Raw genomic sequence first — 22,815 nt, 5'->3', positions numbered from 1 at the left:
GATTCTCCCTGGGGGACGTGGGACAGACAGAACGGGATGGGTTGGGACTGGACCACACTGGCCAGGCTTCCTTCCCCGGCCCCTTACTCTGGCTCCAGAGTGCTAGTGTGGACTGAGACAGCGTGGTGTGGTGGAAAGTGTGCTTAACAGGGAGTCGGGAGACTGGGGCTCGAATCTGGTTGCAGGAATTTACCCGAACGTGTGCGTGGATTTTGCGTATCTCAATTTTCTCCTACCCTGTGAGGCAGCAGTAGCAGAGAGTGAGGGACCCTGGATAGGGAAGAAGCCTAGGTACTGGAGAGCACGAGACAGCTGAGCTGCCCGACATTGACCCTGGGTCCTCAAGGTTACTGGTCTATGCTCAAGGGCCACAGCACTCTGGACTTCAGTTCCGCAAGACTTACCTCAGTCTCCTGATCCATAAGATGGGGTTAATAATCCCTGCCTGCCTTCGTTACGGGACCGATAAGAGTGGGGTTAGTCGGAAAAGAGACTTAGGGACCCGAGTTCGAATTTTTTGGCCAGATCACTTAATCTCTCTGTGAGCCTGGCCAACTCTGAATTCTGGCTCTACTCTTCATCATAGCGGAGTGTAAGAAGTCCTAAACTTGAATTCACAGGAACAGAATTTGAATCCTGCCTTTTCCATTTACGACTGGTGTGATCTTGGACAAGTCCCTGAATCTTTCTCTGGGTCTCAGTTTCCCGATCTGAAAAATAGGGAAGGGTTGATTGAACCAAATAATCTTCCAACTCTGAATCTGTGATCTTTCGGCTTTGGTCAAGTCTCATCTTACCCTTTTCTTTAAAATGGGGATAACATTACTTGGCACTGCCTCCCTGACAGGCCTGTTGTAAAGACATGTGACATAGCTTAAGGCTAGCTGGCACAGGCACACATAGCTTCCTTGGCTGAAAGCAGGGAATTTAGAGACAGAGGACCTGAGTTCAAATATCTGCCCTGTGCCTTAGTATGTGACTATGGACACGTTGCTTAATATCTCTGGGCTTCAGTTTCCTTTCTGGAATTCCAGTAATAGCCACAAGGTTCTGCCTGCTAATGTACAAAGTACCCACAATCTTCCAGACCTGAGGCTTGAACCCACCCCCCCACTCCTAATCTCCATCACACTGTACTGGCAGAGAACCTTGAGAAAGACATGTGGCCGAGAGATTTTCCTATTCCTGTAACAGATACACAAGGACCTAGTGTCAATTGTATATGTATGAACACATGTGTGAGTGTGAGATGGAGGCTCAGAGCCCTGGTTTCATGGATTAGGACCAAAGGACCTTACAGGTCATCTCATTTTACAGATGAGGAAACTGAGACCTAGACAGATTAAGTGACTTGTCCAAGGTCACATAGACAGCACTTGAACCCAAGTCCCAGCTTTGTCTAATATGACAGCTGCCTTCCAGGGTTGGACTAGATGATCCCCAAGGTCATTCTTTCCAACTAGATTGGTTCTCAGGATTGTTTTCAGAGAAGCATTTGGATTCAGGCAGGAGCCCACCTGAGGGCATTTTACCTCTACCTCTGAGTTTCTCTCCACTTTCTTCATTCCTTAATTCCCTAGGACAATCCTAGATCTCAAACTAGGAGCCCCAGAGAGTTGAGGGGTGGCTCTTGAGTGGAGGACGAGTAGGTGAGGTGGGAGGTGAAGGCAAAAAAGGGCCAGGGGTATCTTTAAAGATAAACTCTAAGGATGACCAACTATGAACCCAGCAGACAAAACCATGTGGTCCTGAGCTCTTCTAGAGATGGGACCCTCTGCCTTCCAGTAAGTAATTGCTTAGCCCATCCCATTACCGATTAGGGCTTTTAACAGCACCCCCTACCCCCACTCCTCCACCACCTAGTTCTGAGATAGCATATGAGCAAGGCATGCAGAGTTGGGGTTTGCTGAACTGTTGCCTCATGTTATGTATGCCTTGGATAGGGGCTGGCTTCCCACAGCTCTGTGATTCCCCACAGCCAAGAACTGCAGGTTGATTTTAGCAAAATTTTGCTTTCTCTATATAAGGCATGGGAAAACACAAAATGATGGGGAAAAGATAATGATCCCTGCTCTCAAGTAATTTACAGCCTTCTAGGGGTAGATCAAAAGTGACAGTGGCCTTAAAAAGCTATTTTACTATTGGGTTACATTGAGAAAGACTTAGCTTCCAGGAATTTGGGACCACATGGATTCAACCCAGATCAGACAGTGTCTTGAATGTTATGTTCAGTTATGGCACAGTGTAGGAGGGGCCTGGATAAACTGGAGAGTGTCCAGAGAAGGACAAGCCAGATGGCAAGGGGCCTCCAGTCTGTGCCTTATGAGGATCCATTAAAGGAACTGGGGAGAGTCAGCCTGGAGAAGAAAGAACTCCAGAAGGACATGGCAGTTGTTTTCATGTGCTTGCAAGACTGTCACGTTCAAGAACAGTTAGACTTACTGGCTTCTACTCTAGAGGGCAGATACAGGGGGGTAATAGAAGAAGTTACAGAGAGACAGATTTAGGCTCCACATCAGGAAGAACTTAATAGGGGCAGCTAGGTGGCATAGTAGATAGAGCTCCTGCCTTGGAGTCAAGAGGACCTGAGTTCAGATCTGGCCTCAGACACTTGAGAGGTGAGCAAAAGTGGGATGGGTCGTTTTGAGAGGAGGTGAGGTCCTCCCCTTGTCCACTTTAGTATTCAAACCAAAACTAGATGACCTATACTGGAGTGTGTTCAAGGAGGGCTTCCGGCCTTCATCTCTGAAATTCTCTGATCCTGGGATTTTATCTGAGTTACCCAGATCAATACACTAAGCTTCAAGATTTAGAATTAGAAGGGGCTCCAAAGATCTCTGGGCTCAACCTCTTTATTCTTCAGACAAGGAAACCGAGGTCCAGGGAGGTAAGTGACTTGTCCAACATCACACAGGTGAGTGGAAGAAGGAGGATTTGATTCCAGTACCATCCTACTGTGCTGTCTTCTTTAGAATGTGACCCAGACAATGTACTGTCTTCCCCAGAAAGACATCCAGGTCAAAGGAGAGCCCCGGACAAAGAGTAGGAAGGAAAGGAGGAGTGTCTGCTCTCAATCATCTTGTTATAACGGAAACGGAACACGTGGGCAGCATGGTAACGGTAGAAAGAACACTGGCTTTAGAATTTGTAGACCTGGGTTCAAATCCTGGCTCCACTATTTACTACCTGAATGACCTGGGGCAAGTCACATATCTGCTGCACACGTCAGTATCTCCATCTGTAAAATGAAGGCGTTGGAAGAGATGGTCTCTTAAATCCCTTACAATTTTAGATTGACAATCCTACTATGACTAGGCAGTCATTGTGGTGGTGAAGGGTTAGGTTTCAGTATGCCAAAAGTGACCTTGGGGAAAAAAAGTCAGGTGACTCAGAGATGAATGTCCCCATAATAGTAGACATTCACATTATCCCTTAAAGCTTGGAAAATACTTTCCATACGTTATCACATTTGAGCTCTTACAACTCACGCTGTGAGATAAGTGCTATTCCCATCTTACAGATAGAGAAACTGAGGCTCAGACAGGTTAAATGACTTGCCCACAGGTCATATAGCTAGTTAGTACCAGAGGCTAAATTTGAATCCAGGTCTTCCTGGATTTTCAAGTAACAACTTACAGTCTTCTAGGGGTGGGTAAAAAGTGATAGCGGCAAAAAAAAAAAAGCTATTATAATCTTGGGTTACATTGAGAAAGACCTAGCTTCCAGGAATTGGGGCCACATGGATTCATCCCATATCAGACAGTGTCTTGAGTGTTATGTTCAGTTCTGGCACAGTGTAGGAGGGGCCTGGATAAACTGGAGAGCATCCAGAGAAGGGCAAGCCAGATGGCAAAGGGCCCCAAGTCCATGCCCAATGAGGATCGGTTAAAGGAACTAAGGAGGGTCAGCCTGGAGAAGAGAGAATTGCAGAAGCTCATGGGCTTGCAAGATTGTCATGTGCAAGAGCAGTTAGACTCACTTGGTCTGACCAGATGCCCCATCTGGTTCTCTAGAGCAGAGGGATCAAACTTGAAGAGAAATGCAGGCCACTAAACTGTACCTGAGGATCCCTGAGGGCTACTTGTTAACTTAGAAAGTCCCATCTGAACAATAGCTATGTTTTATGGTATTTTTATTTACTTTGTTAAACATTTCCCAATTACATTTGAATCTGGTCAGCCCTCACTTAGGAGTATTGTATTTCTCACCTCTGGGCTAGATCACACTGCCTCTTTGGCCCCGACGTCAATCAATTAACTAATCAATCTGTCAATCAAGAATTGATCACGTGCCTCCTCGGTCTGGGGCTCTGTTCTCAGGACTGGCAATGTAAGAGAAACTTTCGAAGGTGAGAATTGTGTAAGGGTGGGAAGGGGCTGCCTTGGAGGCAGTGGCCTCTCCTCCACTGGGAGGTGTCTTTGAGCTTTGGTGGAAGGGGATGGTGTGTCAGGGATTCCTTCTCTGGTACAGGTTTGATGAAACGCTCTCCAAGGTTTCTTCCAGCTCTGAGCGTCCATGGTCTGGCAAACACAGTCTACCTTAATCCCTGACCAGGTCTGAGTATGCCACCTGAGCCTGGCAGGCAGTGCTGGCTTCCTGCTGGCAGGAGCTAGAGAGGGAGGGAAGGAGGTAGGAGCCTGTCGGGTTGGGGACCCCCACTGCTCAGTTTTAAAAGCTGCCTCAAGTGGAAGGCTTTAGTTCACTTTACCTTTCATATACTTTACCTTTATCATTTTAATACTATTTACTTTTATAGTAATATCTTTTATAGACTCCTTGGTTACAGACACAAACATTCTCATCTCTTCTTTCCTTTTCACCACCGTTGTCTTTGAATGTCAAGGCATTGAAGTGGTTTGAAGGAGCCTTGAGGCTTCTCAGATCAAACCGCAGCTGGCTCCAATTGTATGGATTACAGAGGGCGAGTAGACAAGATGGCAGAAAGACCGCTGTCTTAGAGTCTCCGCTGGCTAGGTCAGGGAAGGAGCCCGATCTGCTGGCTGTCTTCACCCCCTTCTCCTCCACGACCCTGGGGTGGGACCGCACAGGCTCGGTGCCTGTGGGAGGGAATAACTGTACTTTCTTAGTAATAAATGATGATTTAATTTCCCAGCACTGTCCCAGCAATGGTGTGACAGCACTGCCTTAGGGGATCCCAAACCCTGCCAAAATTCCCCCTGGCTTGGACAGGGCCCTCCCAGAGAGAAGATGGGGACCTCACTCAACTGGGTCAGTGTCTCATATCCTTACTAGACTTTAAGTTACTTGAGAGCGCTTATATCTGCCTTATGTCTTGAGCTTTGTACATCCTCTAATGTTGTACATTCATTGGTGCTTAATAAATATGTGTTGATTCCATTTGTTGACAAGAGGGAAAACTAGGGACCAGAAAAGCAATGTGGTGTGGTAGAAAGCATTCTGGGTTTGGAATCAAGAAGACCTAGTCTTGAATCTTAGCCTTTCCACTTACATGAGCTCAGGCAAATCTTTAGGGCGGAGTTCCTTACATGGCCTTGAAGGTCCTGTCTAGCCAGGGGTATGGTGATAAATGTTTAACAATCAGCCCCCCCAAATGTACTTGGGGCACACTTTTAAGTTCAACCTGAATTATTATTATTTTTTCAATCTATGACTTTCTTTAATCTAGATAACCAGCTGAACAACAAATCAAGCCCTGGTTTGTAGTGTTTGCTGATTTCTTTTTTGGGGGGAGGGGCTTGTTTGTGCTGGCAATTGGGGTTAAGTGACTTGCCCGGGGTCACACAGCTAGTAAAAGTATCTGAGGCTGGATTTGAACTCAGGTTCTCCTGACTCCAGGGCCAGTGTTCTATCCACTGTGCTACCTAGCTGCCCCTGTTTATTGATTTCTGAGGCATAGCTACTCGCACTGAAAATTTAGCAATTAGCTCTCATCTCTCCAGTATGAGTTGACTGTAGTACCTTTGACTTCTAGCCCTGTGTCCTATAATCCAAAAATCTCCCCAATGTGACAGACATAGCAAGTCTTAGGTGAAATCTAGGGTAAGACCTAGATCCTTTGCCCACCCCCTGCCCCACATACTCACAGGCAGGCACACAGATACACACGTGTTCAGAAACCACTTCAGCAAGTATAAGAAACAACTATCAGTTAACAAGCATTTAGTAAGCACCTACTATGTGGCAGGCATCATGCTAGGCATCGGGGATACAAAGACAAAAATGAAAGTGCCTGTCTTCCCCCCCCCCAATATAGTTCTTTGGTCCATCCCCTTTCTACACCTGAAAGAGAGATCATTCTAATATTGAGCAATTTGGAGTCACAGGACCTGGGGTCCCATCCCAGTTCTGCTGAGCAAATCCCTGCACTTCTCTGGGTCCCAGAATGTCAGATCTGGAAGGCGTCTAGGTCAACCCATGTTTGCAACAGATTCCTTGACAAATGGTCCTGCTTGAGGGCTTGCAATTTGGTGGAACTCCATCACCTCCCAAGGTAGCCACCTTGGGAGCTCTAAAAGGAGCTCAATCTCCTTTTAGAATGGGCTGGAACAAGTTACTTGTCTGGCAGTTCAGGGAGCTGGACTTGGAGAACTCTTAGACTCCTAAATCAGCAGCCCACACATTTGGGCATTCTTGGTAGTGGCTGACACTCCTTGGAAGGATTATCTACAGCTCAGTTGTCCTTCATTTGAACTCACAAACAAATCGTTGAAAAATAGGGGAGGAAAGCACAATTACAAAATTCCATTCTCTGAGAGACGCCCACAGGGACTGGCGGCAGAGAAATTTACCATCTTCGTTCCTTGACTAGAAGAAAGGGTGAATAGTAGGGACTGTATGCAGGGACTTCAGGAATCACCGATGAGAAGAAAGATGGTGCAGCAGATTGAGAATCTCTTGGGTACATCTTGCTCCTGATACCTATTGGCTGGGTGACCCAGGACCAATCACTTAACCTCTTGGAGATCCAAGAAATACACTAAATTGCTAATCTTCTTTAATAGAAGGAGTTTTCTTATTGAGAGTTGCCTACAATAATGAAACCACAGGTGCGCCCCATCCTCAGGCCTCTCCCTGTTCTGACTGACAGTCCCTGAATCCATGAATTGTGTAAATTGGCCAAAAGATCAGATTGGGACTGGAGGCTGCTTGCCGGGGAACAGGGTTTGGTTCTCTGAACTCCTGTTCTTCGGTGGAGGGGGTGGGTGTGCATGGAAGGTTGCTTAGAAGAAAATGGCTAGTCCAGCATTTTCTTGGCCATGGGAAAATGGCCACAGAGAATGATGATTAAGTCAAAGCACAGAGTTAAGGGAACTGGGGGAATTTTCAGCCCATTAAACCCTTGAAATTCAATTCTGTAAATTAAGTGCAGTAGCCTGATCTGGTTGCATTTTCTAAGTTCTAGGTCCTGGGGACACATTCTTGAATTCATCTTTATGCCTCCCCCCAGTACAGTTGACTGCATTTGCCAGTGGGTTGACTGCCCCTGGAAGTAAGATGATGTAAGATATAGCATCATGACTGTTCTCTCCAGGACAGCTTGACCAGAGTTTCTTTCCCTGGTGCCCTGCTAGCTTTTTAAAAACCTTGACACCAGTAGCATGTAGATGACAGGTAGCTTGGTGGGATGGATAGTAAGCTGGCCTCAGGTTCAGCAAGATCTGGATTCAGGCCCTGCCTCTGACATGCACTAGCTGTGTGACTCCAGACAAGTCACTCAGTTTCCTTCAGTGTCCTCAGCTGGAAAGTGAGGATAATGGGAACACCTACCTCCCAGGGTTGTGGGAGATGATATTTATAAAGCGCTGGGCACATAATAGGCATTATATAAATGGAAATTATTATTAGTATTGTTGTTATACCTCTCAATGTCCTAGGCAACTCTGTAAGACTGTAAGTTGAAGGGCAGGTGTCCATCTGCATTGGTAGAGTGGCTTCCTTACCAGGAGTTCCTTTCACCATTGAAATTGCAGGTCTGGACCAATCAATCTCTCTCTCTCTCTCTCTCTCTCTCTCTCTCTCTCTCTCTCTCTCTCTCTCTCTCTCTCTCTCTCTCTCTCTAACACACACACACACAGAGGAATGCCCATGCACCCACATGTAGGCACACATTTGCATGAAAGCACACACACACACACACACACACACACACACAAATGTTCAGAAACCATTTCAGCAAGTATAACAAGCAACTATCAGTTAACAAGCATTTAGTAAGCACCTACTATGTGCCAGGCATCATGCTAGGCATTGGAGATACAAAGACAAAAATGGAAGTGCCTGCCCTCAAGAAGCTTACATTCTACTGGGGGAAAACAACAGGTGTGATTAAGGAAACCCAAAGTAGTATATCCAAAGCAATTTCAACATGTACAAGATAAGTAATAACAAAATAATTTAAGGAGGGAGAAAGCACTAACACATAGGGAAATGAGGAAAAACTTCATTAGAAGAAAGACCTTGAGCTATTCTTTGAAGGAAGTCAGGAATTCTGAGAGGCAAAGGTGAGGAAGGAGAGGTACTTGGACAAAGGATGGAACGTTGTGGGCATCAGACCAATTTAACTGGAAAAGAGAGAGTGTGAAAACAAAATAGGAGCAGAGAAGTAGCTGGGAGCCCCTGTATCAAATTCTTCCTGGAACCCCTACAAGCTCTGAGGGTAACTCTAGGCTACCTTCCACCCCGCTAAATCAAACTCAGATCTTTTGGGAGAGAGGAAGTATTCTTCTTTGAGGCTTTGAGTGCCATCAAGGGGAACTGTCCATGCTCAGGCTCCTGAAAATAACACTCCAATGGAGGAAGCCCCAGAGCCTCAGAGTTCTAGGATGTCATCCCATGAGGTACAGCCATGTACTTCAACATTTCAACAACTTCTAGGAGTATTTATGCTGATAATCATGTTCTTATGCCATATGGATGTGAATCATAGAATACCAAGCTCTGAAAAATTAAAGTTGGGAATCATCTTCAGGGCAATGCAAGGGAATGGTGGACAGTGTGAGCCTAGACCACAGCAAATCACCCATGAAGCACTGTGTAGGAGAAGTGGTTGAAAGGATGGCTTCAGATAAGGGGCAGAGCAGGAGAGCAAGGGGTGATCACTGGACAGCTGGCATGTTCCACTGGTATCCAAATGAGATAACTCTCAAGGAAGGTCAGGTGACCAGAGGAAGTGTGGTATAGTGAATGGAGCACTGGACTTGGCTTCAGGGAGTCCCTGAGGTTCATTTCAGACTCTTACTAGCAATATGACTCTGAGAAAATCATTTGACCTCTCTGAGCCTCAGTCGTCTATTCTGTAAAATGAGGGGGTTGGACTCAATGACTTCTAAGGTTTCTTTGAGCCCTAAGTCTATGTTTAGGTATTTCTTGAATTGGAATGTTAGTCCTGAGAACAGCAGCTATTTACAGAGTCTTGCTCATACCTACTCATTCAATAGACATTTATTAGAAGCTTCAAAGTGCTGTGTGAGGTACCATACCTACAAAGGTAAAAAACCAACACAGTGCCTACCCCCGAGGAGCTTATAGTCTACTGCTGGGAGGACCATGGAATGGACAATGTGTCCATGCTGTCTCCAGCTGTTTGGTTTCTTAAACAAGTAAGTATAATGCAAAGTATAGTGTGATGGGGACAGAGGAGAAGTCCAAACAAAGAGAAAATTGGTGCAGTGAATAGAGCTCTGGGCCTGGAGCCAAAGAGACCTGGGTTCAAATGCTGCCTCTGACACTTACCAGCTATGTGACTTTGGGTGAGCCACTTCACCTCTGTTTGCCTTAGTTTCCTCATCTGTAAAAATGAGGGAGTTGGGCTTGATGACCTCTGAGGTTCCTTCCAGCTCCTGATTAATGTGTTAGGTATGGACAAGAGGCACATAAGATTAGGAGATGTGGATGAATTGTGATCTGGGTCATTGAAGGGAGGGTGTTAGTGTCCACATCTGTAGGTCCATGGAATTATGGGGCCAGACACGGTGTTGAGCGCTGGAAGTTCAAAGAGCTATGTTACCTGCCTTCTTTCAAGGAGTTTCCATTCAATGGCGGTGTGGGGGAGGGGAGGGAAGGAGGAGTCCCCAGCTGTGATGCAAAGCAGCTTCCAGCTAAGGCTTAAAAGATTTGATTCTATTACAGAGGCTTTAAAGAAATCAATGAGTAGGAATTTAAGTGCCTGTTCTGGGCACACAAAAATTAAAATGAAAATGGTCCCTGCCCTCTAGTGTACATAAATGAAGAGAAACAAAATGCTGGAAAGAGACTAGATCCATGATTCCATTGGTATCTAGAACTCCCGGATGAGAGGATTCCCTCCACCAATGTAGGTCAGCACCTTTTCTGTAATGTTGCCTAAAGCCAAGAGATTAGGCATCAACTTCTGGTAGATTGAAATGCTTCAGAGACTCCAGAACCCTGGGATTTGAAGAGGAAGAGAGGGTAGGCAGGAGTGCAGACCAAAGCAGGCCTTCTTGAAGGATTTCGCTTCTCTGAGAGCTTTCCCTTCCCTCCCTAGGGCTTGAGGCTCAACTTCTTCTCAGGCCAGCGATCTGAGGTTCATCTGGACAGACAGAGCTAGCCAGGTTGGAGAGGGAAGGGGTGCAACAGTAGGCATGCTGCGGCCAGGAGATCCTGCCTGCTGGAAGCTGGGGTTGGGTTATTTGCAGAAACCATTGCAGGCTGGGAAAGGGGAGGTGCAATGGGACAAGGGAGTCAGGAGACCTGGATTCTAGTCCTGAGCCTGCTACTAATTTGCTGTGTGGCCTTGGCTGAGTTGCTTCCCTTCTCTGGGCCAGTCTCCTCTTCTGTAAATCGAGAAGGTTGGACTAGAGGATCTGATCTCAGTTCTAAACCTGCAAGTCCGTGGAGGCCCTCTTTTCACTGAATTCATGGTCACCAGGGTTTCCAAGGGTCTTTCAGTGGTCCAGGGCAGCCGCCTTAAAGTTGGCAGATGAGCTCCCTCTAGTGGGATGCAGAGTGCTTGCAGGGGCCTTTCCATGGTTTCCCATTCTTTAGCATCCTTAGCTTTGGACCATGGATGCACCCATATATCATCAGTTAACTAGTTTTACATGAGTATGCCTTGTTCTTTCTCTTTCTTTCTTTCTTTCTTTCTTTCTTTCTTTCTTTCTTTCTTTCTTCTTTCTTTCTTTCTTTCTTCCTTCCTTCCTTCCTTCTTCCTTCCTTCCTTCCTTCCTTTTTTCTTTCTTTCTTTCTTTCTTTCTTTCTTTCTTTCTTTCTTTCTTTCTTTCTTTCTTCTTTCTTTCTTCCTTTCTTTCCTTCTTTCTTTTCTTTCTTTCTTTCTTTCTTTCTTTCTTTCTTTCTTTCTTTCTTTCTTTCTTCTTTCTTCTTTCTTTCTTTCTTCTTCTTTCTTTCTTTCTTTCTTTCTTTCTTTCTTTCTTTCTTTCTTTCTTTCCCCTCACCTATATCTCTTGTACCTCTGACAACACTTTGAGTAGTGTGTTCCACTCTGGACACCATATTTTAGGAAAGACATTGAGAAGCATGAGGGTATCCAGACAACAACTATGATAGTTCAGGGTCTGTAGATTTGTGCTCTAGTGTATCAAGAGTTGACCTCAGAGCCAGGAAGCCATGGGTTCAAATCCTGCCTCTGACACATCCTGGCTGTGTGTGTGGCCCTTAGTCTTTCAGTGCCCAAGACAACTCTCAAGGTCATGCCATATGAAAATCATCTGAAGAATGTTTAGCTTGGGGAAGAGATGAGAGCTGTGACTTAGAAGAGGGAATAGCTTTGTTCTGGCTGGCCACACAAGGCAGAATTAAAATCAATGAGTGGAAGTTTCACGGAGGTGCATTAAGGCTTGACGTCAGGAAAAGCTTCCTAACTATTCCAAAGTGGAGTGGACTGACTCAGGATGTAGTGAATTAGCCTCACAATTGTAGAGTTGTAGGGGCTTTAGAGACAGTGGGCCATAATGGAAAGAGCATTGTCTGTGCCATCAGAGGACCTGCCTCCCTTCCTTACTAGCTAGCCTCCTGAACACATCAATGTCTTTGAACACGTCAATCCACTTTCTGAAATATCTTTAAAATGAAGTGGTTTGGTCTGGGTAGGATCACAGATTGAGAGCTGGAACCAGCCTTGGATAGTATTGATTCTACCCTCTTCATTTTGCAAAGGAGGAACCTGAGATTCAGAGAGGCTATAACCAGGGTTATAGAGTTAGTGTCTGAGGCCCTTTGATCCCAAATCCAGTGCCTTCCTCTCCCTCCCCCCACACCATACCAAGAAAGGAATGGCTAAGGACCACCCAGGGAAGGTACCTTGGACATGGTAGGCAATTAGTATATATTTATTAAATTGAATTATTGAGGGAGGTATCCATACCCTCCCCTAGAAGGAGAGGCAGATAGAGTAAGGAAGGGAAGCTAGTGGTGTACAGAGCCTGGCTTTTGGGGAGTGGAACCCAGTGATAATTTTTTGGGAAAGTGGTTATCTACAAGTCTGTGAGATAGCCCCCTGGGTTGGTCCTTTTGCTGGTCTACTCCTTGGGAGATTTTGCTGAGTGAGATAAGAATAATCTATATGTAAGCAGACAGGCTAGGAGGGGAAACCCAGCATTAGGTTCTCAGGGGAGAGCAAATTTTCCCCATATTCATTTCAGGCTTCATATATCAAGGCAGTGGGGTTGCCTGGGGCTGAGGTCATGTTTGCTGGTCCTCTCTTAAAGCTGACCTGAGTTCTCAGAGTCCAAGCTCCTTGATAAACTTAATATTGGGGTGGAAAATCCCAGTGCAGGGTGGGTGAAGTACAGGATGACCTGGGGTCTTTTTGTGTGCTGGGTTAGCTTAAGATGGTTCCCCCATACTAGCTGAAAAGGAAACCAGAACTCATTTGGACAGTGATTGTGGCTGACGCAAGGAGATGAAGTGCCAGCCTTGAGCTCCAAAGTTCCCCCTGCCTTTCAGATACTCTTTTAGACTCACTTCTTTCTCTCAGCAGGGGAGATGCCTCTTCCCCTCATCTGGCTGACTTGTACTTACGAGACATGCCAAAGGACCAAATGGCTGGGGATCTAGGAAAGGACCAACAGAAGAGGTCTCCTCCCAGTATACCCTGAGCCATCCGCTGCACTCCACCATCCTCATCATGGGGCCAAGTGGATTGAATACTGGACTCAGAGTCAGTAAGACCTGGGCCCAAATCCTGCCATAGACATTCACCAGTTCTGTGACTCTGGGCAATTCAACTAATCTCTCTGATTTTCCATGTGTAAAATGAGAGCAATAACTCAATTGTTGTGAGATAAAAATGAGATATGGCAGGGGTGGGGAACCTGGGGCCCTGAGGCCCCTAACCCTAACCCCAACCCCAACCCCCCCTCCAGTTCTTTCCCTCTAAGATTGTCTTCCTGTCTTACTGTATATATCTCTTCCTACACAGTTGTCTGCATGGTGTTTCCCCCATCAGACTGTGAGCTTGGGGGCAGGGACTGTGTTCTTTGTGTCCCCAGCACTTAGCACAATGCTGGGCACACAGGAAGCACTTGATACGTGCTCTTTGACTTGACTTGATTTGGCAGTTCTCAAACTCCATTGGCCTGCTCTGCCTAACCCTCTCTCCCTATGTCCGTCCCCCCAGAAACAAGACCTGTGTGAACCCGGCTTCTACTACAATGAGTCTTCTGGGAGTTGCTGCTACCTCTGCCTCTCAGGTAAGGAAGGAACACCACACAGGTGGGAGCAGCCAGGAAGATGCCTTCCCTGGGGAGTCCTGGTCCCTAGCCCCTGAGTGTCTGGGAGATGCAGGATGCACTGAGAAGGCCTGACCAGATGGGGCAGGAGCATATTGAGTTCATCCCACTGATGTCCAGAGGGAAGCTTTGTATGTCCTCCTTTCTCTGAACTCAAAAACTTCTCCAATCCTACGTCTAGTCCTAGACTTCTGGAGCTGGCAGGGCCTTCCAAACAAGGTGAGGATGGGGCAGTGGCTTTAAACTGAACGAAACTTCAAGAGAGAAGTGGCCTTTGAGGGTCTCAGGAGGCTGGAATCAGTTCCACCAATGGCGACGAGATCACACAAATGCATGAGTCAGGGGGAGCTACCAGGAATGGTGAGCAGTCCAGACTGGCTAATACAGAGACACTCGAATGGGAAGCATGATGCAGATAACTCTGGACAAGTGTTTTGGAGCCAGAAGGATAGGATCAGCAAGTGTAGATTTCCTATAGACCAGTGATGTCAAACTCAAATAGAAATGAGGGCCATAGATAAGAGTCAGAAAACCACAAATTAACATTACGTTGCATTGTATTTTTATTTATTTTGTTAAACATATCCCCATTATGGCTTTGTGGGGCCTGCTAGGATGAGGTAGGAGTAGAGACAGCTGGCAAGTGGTCATTCAGACTCTGCTTAAAACCCAGTGACAGGGAACTCACTCCCTCTTGAGGCAGTGCTTTCCACTTTCAGAAAGCTCTAGGGATTAGAAACTTTTTCCTGACACCAAGCCTAAATTTGATCTCCTATTTCCTCTTTTTGAGGCCAAGCAGAAGCAGTCTAATCCCTATGGGAGAGCACTTCAGATACTTGAAGCCAACTCATGCCTTCAACCTTCTCTTCTCCAGATTAACCATCCTCATTTCCTTCAATTAGATAGGTGACTTAAGAGGAGAGGCAGGTTTGGGTTGATGGGAGAGGGGGAAGTGATGTGTTCTGTACCTGTATAGAGGCAGCTGGGTGGTCCAATGAATCTGGAAGACCTGAAGGTCAGATATGACCTTAGGTAGGTGATAATAATAACCCCTACCTCTTAGACTAGCTGTGTGACCCGGGTAATTCACTTAACAACTGTCTGCCTCAGTTTCCCCATCTGTAAAATTAGGATAATAGTAGCACCTACCTCCTAGGGTTGTTGTGATGATAAAAAGTGCTAGTATTTGCAAAGTACTTTGCAAATCCTGAAGAGCTGTGTAATTGCTGTCAGTTTTAAGGCTCCGTATCTCCCTCCTCCTGCCTAGTGCATTGGGCATGGCAGCCATTCAATGAGAGGCTGTGTTGCAGAATGGAAAGAATACCCATGTGGAGTCAGAGGCCCTGGGTTCAAATCCCAGCTCTGGTGCCTGCTAACTATGTAAGTCTGGGCAAGTCACTTCCCCTTTTTGGGCTGTGCTTCTGTTTCCTCCTGTGTAAACTGGGGAACTTGGACTTCATGAGTGTCTCTTGCTATTCAAAACCCTATCATAACGTCAATGCCAATTTAATGAGTGTGTGATGGTCATTGGCCCATTTTCTAGATGGCAAGACAGTGGACACAGTGGAAGTACAAAGTAGTAGTGTACCCTGTATTTTAGTAAACAAGCATTTATGGGATGTTCTAGGACTCTAGGTACTTAGGGTTATCTTCTGTGGAGTAGAGAAAAAACCCCTCCAACCAACCCTCCAATGGTCTCTGCCCTCTAAGGACAGACAATGTGATCCTTGGAGATAAGACAGATCGTATCAACACACGTCAGTATTTCAAAAGATCTCTGGTTTCATTGTGGGCTTTCCCTCCAGTGATGCAGATCACAGGTCACCAGCATACACCATGCCTCACTCGAGGGTCTCCCCGAGTAGCCAAGGCCTCAAAGTTGTGCTCAGTTCTGGGAACCCTAGTTTAGGAATGACTGAGAAACAGGAGGGTATCCAAAGGAGGACTTGCAAAATGGTGCAAAGCCTTGAGTTCATGCCATTTAAGGGACAGCTGAAGAAAATGTCAGTGTTTAGCCTGGAAAAGAGAAGGCAGGGTAAGAGTAGGGCAGAGAGAGATGAGTGCTAACCTCACGTCTTTGTTTTTTTGGCAATTGGGGTTAAGTGACTTGCCCAGGGTCACACAGCTAGTAAGTGTTATGTGTCTGAGGCCAGATTTGAACTCAGGTCCTCCTGACTTCAGGGCCGGTGCTCTATCCACTGCACCACCTAGCTGCCCCTAGCCTCAAGTCTTTAAAGGACTGGAAGGGGGCGGCGTTAGACTTCTCTTTGGTCTCAGAGTGCAAAACTTGGAGCAGTGAATGAAAGTCATGGAAAGGCCCATTTAGGCCAGATGTCAGGGAAAAAAACTTCCTAACGATGCAGGCTCTCCCAAAGTAGAAAGGCTACCTGGAGAGATATCGGGTTCTTCCTCACCTCTTCTAGGCGTGGGCTTCAAGTGGAGGTGGGCAGAATAACCACGTTAAAGGGTGATGTAAGTGGGGATTCTGAAGGTGGTGTTGTGTCTAGGACATGAGATGGGCAGACAGGAAGACCTGAGGTCAGTTTGCTAAATGTATTAGTCAGTCAGTCAACTAGCATTTATTAAGTGTGTACTGTGGGCCAGGCATTGTGCTAAACTCTGGGTATACAAAGAAAAGCAAAAGATAATCTCTGCTCTCGAGGAGCCAACAGGGAAGACAACATGCAAACCTCTCTCAGACTCAGTTTCCTTATTTGCAAAATGGGGGATAATAATAGCACTACTTCCCAGGGTTGTTATGAGGATTGTATGAGAGGACATATGTAAAGCTCTTTGCAAATCTTAGCTAAAGATCCTACTTATTATTGTTTTTATTATTATTAATAACAACCCCACCCTCACAAAGTTGTAAAATAATGTGTAAACTTTAAAACTCTATGTAAATGCGAGCTGTCACTATTTAGGTGCATATTAAGATGTTGGATTGTAAGCTCCTTGAGGGCAGGGATTGTCTTTTCCCTCTTTTTATGCACTTGGAACATAGTAGGAATTTAATAAATATTTATTAACTGATTGATTGCCTTCAGGGCCCTCCCAATGTCTGCTTCTATGAGTCTTTGAAAAAATTCATTCACTGTCTAGTCTCCTTGTAAGGAACCCCAAGGCACTTAACAAGGTCGATTATAGGCTCTCTCTAGAAGTCCTTCCAGTTTGAGAGGCCCTCTCACAGTTTGTATTCTGCATGACTTTTAAATGCAATTCAATTCAGTTCAACCAGTATCCACGGAGCACCCACTGGGGGTTAGGGTCCTGAGCTGGGCAATCATTGTGTGTGTGACGATAGAAGAACACCAGCTCATCTTGGTCTGAAGGCTTTCAGGTTGTAATTTCGGTTAATTTCTGCATGTTGTCTGTCACTGCTCCTGCTTTCCCTGTGCTAGAACCACAAACCATGCAATGCTGCCATACCTAGCTCGAAAAAGGGTGTTAGTCAGCTCTCCTGGGGCTCTCCTCACTTCCCTGGAGCTTCCCTGACCCAAACGCTGCTCCCTCCTTTCTACGCCACTCCCCATATAGGCTGTTTCCCCCTATTAAAGTTGAAGCTCCTTGAGGGCAGGGATTGTTTTTTTTTTCTCTTCAGTATTTAGTACAGTGCCTGAAACATAGTAGATACTTAATGTTTTGGGGGGTTTTTTTCCCCTCCAGTCATTTATTTATTTAATTATTTAATTATTTATTTATTGGTATTCATTCAAGGTGAAGGTGTATCATGGATATTCAGGTCCTCCTGGAAATTCTCTAGAGAGTTTCTGGTACCGTGGAAAGATCATTGGAGCTAGAAGCAAAGGGTCTGAGTTCAAATCATGCTTATGCCACTTGTTGCCTGTGAGATCTTAGGCAAGTAAGTTCCTCGAACTCCTCTGGGCCTGTCATCTGTAAAGTTAAGGGAGTCTGACTAGACAGCCTCTTATTCCCGGGGTAGCCAGTGTACTCTGGGATCACCATTCCAGAGTCAAGCTGACTGTGGGTGCTTCTGCACTCTCTCCACAGCAGCCTGCTGGTCAGGAAGACTTTCTAGCACTCTCACCACAGTCTTCCAAAGCAATGGGTTTGCTTACACCTGCCATGGAGGGTTTCCTGGCCTCTCAAGGCGGCTCTTGGAGGAGGAGGATGATGGTGATGATGATGATGATGATGATGATGACAATAGCTAACATTTACATAGTGCTTACCAAGTGCCAGGCACTGTGCCAAGCACTTTATAATTATTGTCTCATTTTATCCTCAGAACATCCCTAGGAGGGAGGTGCTATTATTACCCCTGTTTTACAGATAAGGAAACTGAGGCAGGGAGTGATCAGGTGATTTGCCCAGGGTAACACAGCTGGTAAGTGTCTGAGGCTGGATTTGAACTCATGTCTTCATGACTCCAAGCCCAGTGTTCCATCCACTGTGCCACCTAGCTGGCCTATAGTTACTTTCTTCCATCACTCAGACTACATAGCAGTTGGCTTGCCTGACCCTCAGCACCCACTCCCCACACCTTCCAGCTACCCCCTGCTGCCTGACACCCTAGAACAACATTACCCCCAGGCTGACGCTCTATGAACAATGATAACCTATCTGAACTCATTCCTCAATGATTGACATACCTCTTCCCCTATCCCAGTGATTCTGGACCCCCATCTGCCATCATTCAAATCCCATTCTTAGGACTCCACTGGCTATTTCCTTATTTCTTTCCCTCTTTACCCAAGCTCTCCAATGCCCCCACTCTAAGGCTGTCCATCCCAGGTAACAAACTTGCTCTCCTCTTACATCTTTTCCTTTTTCACTCCATCCATATTCTTGCCCTCACTGAGACCTGGTTCCCTTCTGATGACAGTCTCGCTGGCCTCCCTTTCCATCACTTGATGCACTTTCACTCATAGCCCCCAGTTCACCAGCAGTGGTGGGGGAGTTGGAACATTCCTTGTGCCCCATTGCCATTTTCAGGCTCCCCCTCTTCCATTGTCATTCTAGTAAATTCTCTTCCTGTGAGTTTCATTTAATCCGGATCTACCAATCTAGATTCTTATGGCTGTTGTCTATTGGATGTCTAGGACACTCTCTTTCCTTCCTCAATTAATACATAATTATACTCCCTCGAATGTCCTCGTTTACTTACTCATTGCCCATGATACCCCAGATACCCCACACAGAGATGGTCATACCCTTCATCTCCCCATCATTTACAAATGCACCATTTCTGTGTTCGTGAACTCTGAAATTTCTTTATCTGATCACAATCTGTTGTCATTCTATCTCTCTCTTTTCCATTTAATTCCCAAATCTGTTCTTTGTCCTCACCATGACTTTCAAACCCTATACCCTTCATTTCTTTCCCATGCTGTTACCCTTGAACTGGATACACCCCCCTCCTTTCCCCATCTTGATCCCTTGGTGAACTAGTTCAATTCTACTATATCATCTTTCTAAATTCCCTTGACCCTTTATTCTACCAAAAATGGTACCCTACCAAGTTTCAGTCCTGGATTACTTTCACTATTCACTGTCTTTGTTTCTACACATGTGCTGCTAAAAGAAAGTAGAGAAAAAAATGAAATCATTCTGATTGAGTACACTACTAATTTTTTACATAACTCAAATGGCCCTCACTAACCTTTTAGCCTTTTTCTACCTCCTTAATTGACTAACTATTCCATTCACCATGGCAGCTCTTTCTAACCTTTTCATCTCTTTTCAAATCTCCCATGGCTCTCCCTCCATCCATTCTTTCAGCTGAGAATCTTGCTAGAGAAAAAAAAAATTGAGGCCATTTGACGTAAGATCCCTCTTCTTCCCTCCTCCTCATCTCACATCACTCAGATGCTACTGTTTCCTCCACTGCTGTCTCACATAACAGGTGGTCCTTCCCCTTTCCAAGGATCATGATCTACCCTTTTTTCTCCAGTAGATATCCCACCTCTGTCATCCTCACTCTCTCAGTTCAATCTCTCCCTGTCTACTGATTGCTTCCCTACTGCCTATAAACATGCCTATGTCTTCTCTGTCCTCAAAAAAGAAGCCTTCACTTAATCTGTCCTGCTGTCATTCCATATTTCTCTTCCTTTCTGTGGCTAAACTCTTTGAGAAGACCATCTACATTTAGTGTCTCTACTTCCTTTCCTCTCACTGTCTTCTTAACTCTCTACAGTATGGTTTCTAAACATTGATCACTCAACTGGAACTACTCTCTCCAAAGTTACAACTCTCTTAGTTGCCAAATCCAATGGTCTTTTCTCAATCTTCATCCTTCTTGAGGTCTCTGTAGCCTTTGATACTATCAATTACCCTCTTCTCCTTGATATTCTCTTCTCTCTAGGTTTTTATGACAGCACTCTCTCCTAGCTCTCCTCCTATCTATGTGACTGCCCCTCGGGGTCCTTGACTGGATCTTTATCCAAGTCATACCTGCTAAATGTGGATATCCCCCAAAGCCCCTTCCCAGTTCCTCTTCCTTTCTCCCTCTTTGCTATTTCACTTGGTGATCTCAGCAGCTTGCATGGATTAGATGACCTTCTCTATGCTGATAATTCTCAAATCTACATATACAGCTCTAACTTCTCTACTGCCCTCCGATACGAGGTAGATGGGGTGTTCAGGGAGGAGTAACACCTCTGGTGTGAGGGGTTGCCAAGCCCTTCTCAAGGCTGCTCATCCATCTTTGCTGTCCACATGTTACCCAACTCTCACCTGTGGCTCCAAGAAGGTGAAGCATGCTCAGTGGCGACACCCTAGTAAACCATCTTGGCAGACAGGCTAAACCAGATTGAGAGGTAGGCAACAGCCTCAAACCTGCTGGTGAGGTAGGGGGATGTTTACCCTAAGAATGTGAAGACTTTCCCTGGTGGAATGGGGGGATGAGAACAATTTGTTCCAACAGCCATGAAAGTGACTGAAGCAAGAACTATGGAGTGTTTAGAGCTTGGTCAGATATCAAAGATGCCAAGGTCATCCACTGCATACCAGGCCATTTCCAGTTGTCTTGATTTTTGTCCTACTACTCTAATGACTCTAGAAGAGATAGTGAAGTTGACAACTTTGTGCGACTCTGCTTCACTTAAATCCAATTCATGCATGAGTCAAGACATTGCCCCCTGATGTCATGATCCTCTTAGAAAATGAAGGACAAACAACAAAAAATGACCTCCTATTGAGCGTCTTGAATCAGACATCCTGGAGACATCTCAAACTCAATGTGTCCAAAACGGAACTCATTTTTCTTTCCCCCTAAGCTCTTCCCTTTTCCTAATTCCCCTCTTTTGGTGGAAGGTACCACCATTTCCCCAATAACGAGACTTGCAACCTAAGTGTCATTCTCAGCTCCTTACTCTCTTACCCTCCAATATGCAACCAGTTGCCAAGTCCTGTTGATTTTACCTTCATAACATATCTCCCATACCGCTCCTTCTCTCCCCTACCACTGCCACTGCCACTGCTTTCCTACAGGTCCCCATCCCCTCATGCCTGGACTATTGCAATAGCCTGCTGGCTGGTCTTCCTGCCGCAAGTTTCTACTCACTCCAGTCCATCCTCTATTAATCTGTCAAATTGATGAACAATAATAACCTATCTGAAGCCATTCAGGTAGGTTTTCATTGTTAATTCATTCCTAAAGTACAGATTTGACCATGCCACCCCCTATTTAATATGTTCCAATGACTCCTTTTGCCTCCAGGATCAAATATGAAATCCAAGCCATCCATAACCTGACTGCTTCCTACCTTTCTGGTATTCCTTACCCATCCCTACCCCCACAAACATAATCTTTGATCCACCGGCTTCCTTGCTGTTTCTCACAGATAATACTCCATTTCCTGACCTCGGGCCTTTTCACTGGTGGGAGCTCTCTCCCTATGCATCTCTGCCTCCTGGCTTCCTTCAAGTCTCAGCTAAAATCCTACCTTCTGCAAGATGCCAGTGCCTTTTCTCTGTGGATTATCTCCAGTTTATCTTGTCTAGCTAGTTTGTACATAGCTGTCTGCTGGTCATTTTCTGAATTTGACTGTGAGCTCTTTGAGAGCAGGGACTATTTTTCATTTGTTTGTTTTGCCTTTCTTTATCTGCCTAGCACTCAGCACAGTGCCAGGCACACAGTAGGTGCTTAATAAATGTTTGACTGACTGGGTGCATCTCCCCCTTAGGGGTGGACTATCTGCTTAAGTCCATGCCAGTTATGTCCCCACTGTTAGGTGCCTAACTAGCATTCCAGTAACGTTTATACAGGGAAATTTACTTCAGATATCACAAGAACAGAAATATAAACATTTCTCTATAACATTTCAGGGCACACTTTCCCCTATACTATCTCCATCTCTAGGAAGAGTAGATTCACTCTTAAGCACACTTTCCAGGTTGCCTTGGTCCCATCAAGTTACTATCCAAATGCCTCCTGCAGCCTCCTGGGCTCAGTGAAATTTCTCCATCCTCAGGACATCAGTTCTGAGCTGGCTGTGACCTGGACCACTGGGAGTCCTGGACTCCTGGAGGATTGCTTTCCTCACCTTTGGAAACATACAAGCTTAGAGTCTCCTGATTACTCTCCTTCCCTTAAAATGAAAGAATCAATGTCAAGACAAAGTGCCTAGTCCTATTTTCACAGGGCTGTATGTGAGCCAGAGGGAGAGAGACACAGAGATGGAGAGATAGAGACTGAGAGAAAGACAAAGAGAGAGAAGAGAGAGAAACAGAGACAGAGACACAGAGACAGGAGAGAGAGAGACAGAGACAGAGAGAGAGTCAGTCCAAGGTTTCTCCTCTTATAACATTGTCTCTCATGACATGCCATTAATGAAGATAAACCAAAGCAGAGAATGACCAAGAGAGCAGCCAAAGAGAATGGCCAAGACTCTGGTCAGCTAGACAGCTAGAGCCTTTTGAAGACCCCTAATGTTGTGGCTGCTTAGCCAATTGAAAAGGTTTCTCCTCACCATGTGACTAGGTGACTCTAACCAGTTACAGAATATCTACACATGCTCAAAAATCTATCAAAGGCATTCCCATTCAGGTCATCATGACTGTCCTGGACACAGGCTTCCCAGCCTGTTCCATGTGAGAAATTTCAGCAGAGATACTCTATACATGTGCCAGTCCCTGATATGTTCTACTAGAGGCTCTCTGATCT

At 45.6% G+C, this 22,815-nt stretch overlaps 1 protein-coding gene across 4 annotated transcripts in view; it reads left to right on the top strand.

Moving 5' to 3' along the window:
- The window catches only part of TNFRSF8 (TNF receptor superfamily member 8), a 75,048-nt gene that overhangs the window by 510 nt on the left and 51,723 nt on the right, over window positions 1–22,815 (top strand). For all 4 annotated transcript variants that reach the window (XM_020973652.2, XM_020973643.2, XM_020973636.2 and 1 more), the window contains exon 2: window positions 13,577–13,649. In XM_020973652.2, coding sequence (XP_020829311.1) covers window positions 13,577–13,649 — 73 coding nt within the window. The remainder of the gene's footprint in view (window positions 1–13,576; window positions 13,650–22,815) is intronic.

Source organism: Phascolarctos cinereus, unplaced genomic scaffold, assembly GCF_003287225.1.
Source record: "Phascolarctos cinereus isolate Bilbo 61053 unplaced genomic scaffold, phaCin_HiC Scaffold_726;HRSCAF=1367, whole genome shotgun sequence".
Taxonomy (NCBI): Eukaryota; Metazoa; Chordata; class Mammalia; order Diprotodontia; family Phascolarctidae; genus Phascolarctos; species Phascolarctos cinereus.
This window is presented reverse-complemented; position numbering and strand designations above follow the sequence as displayed.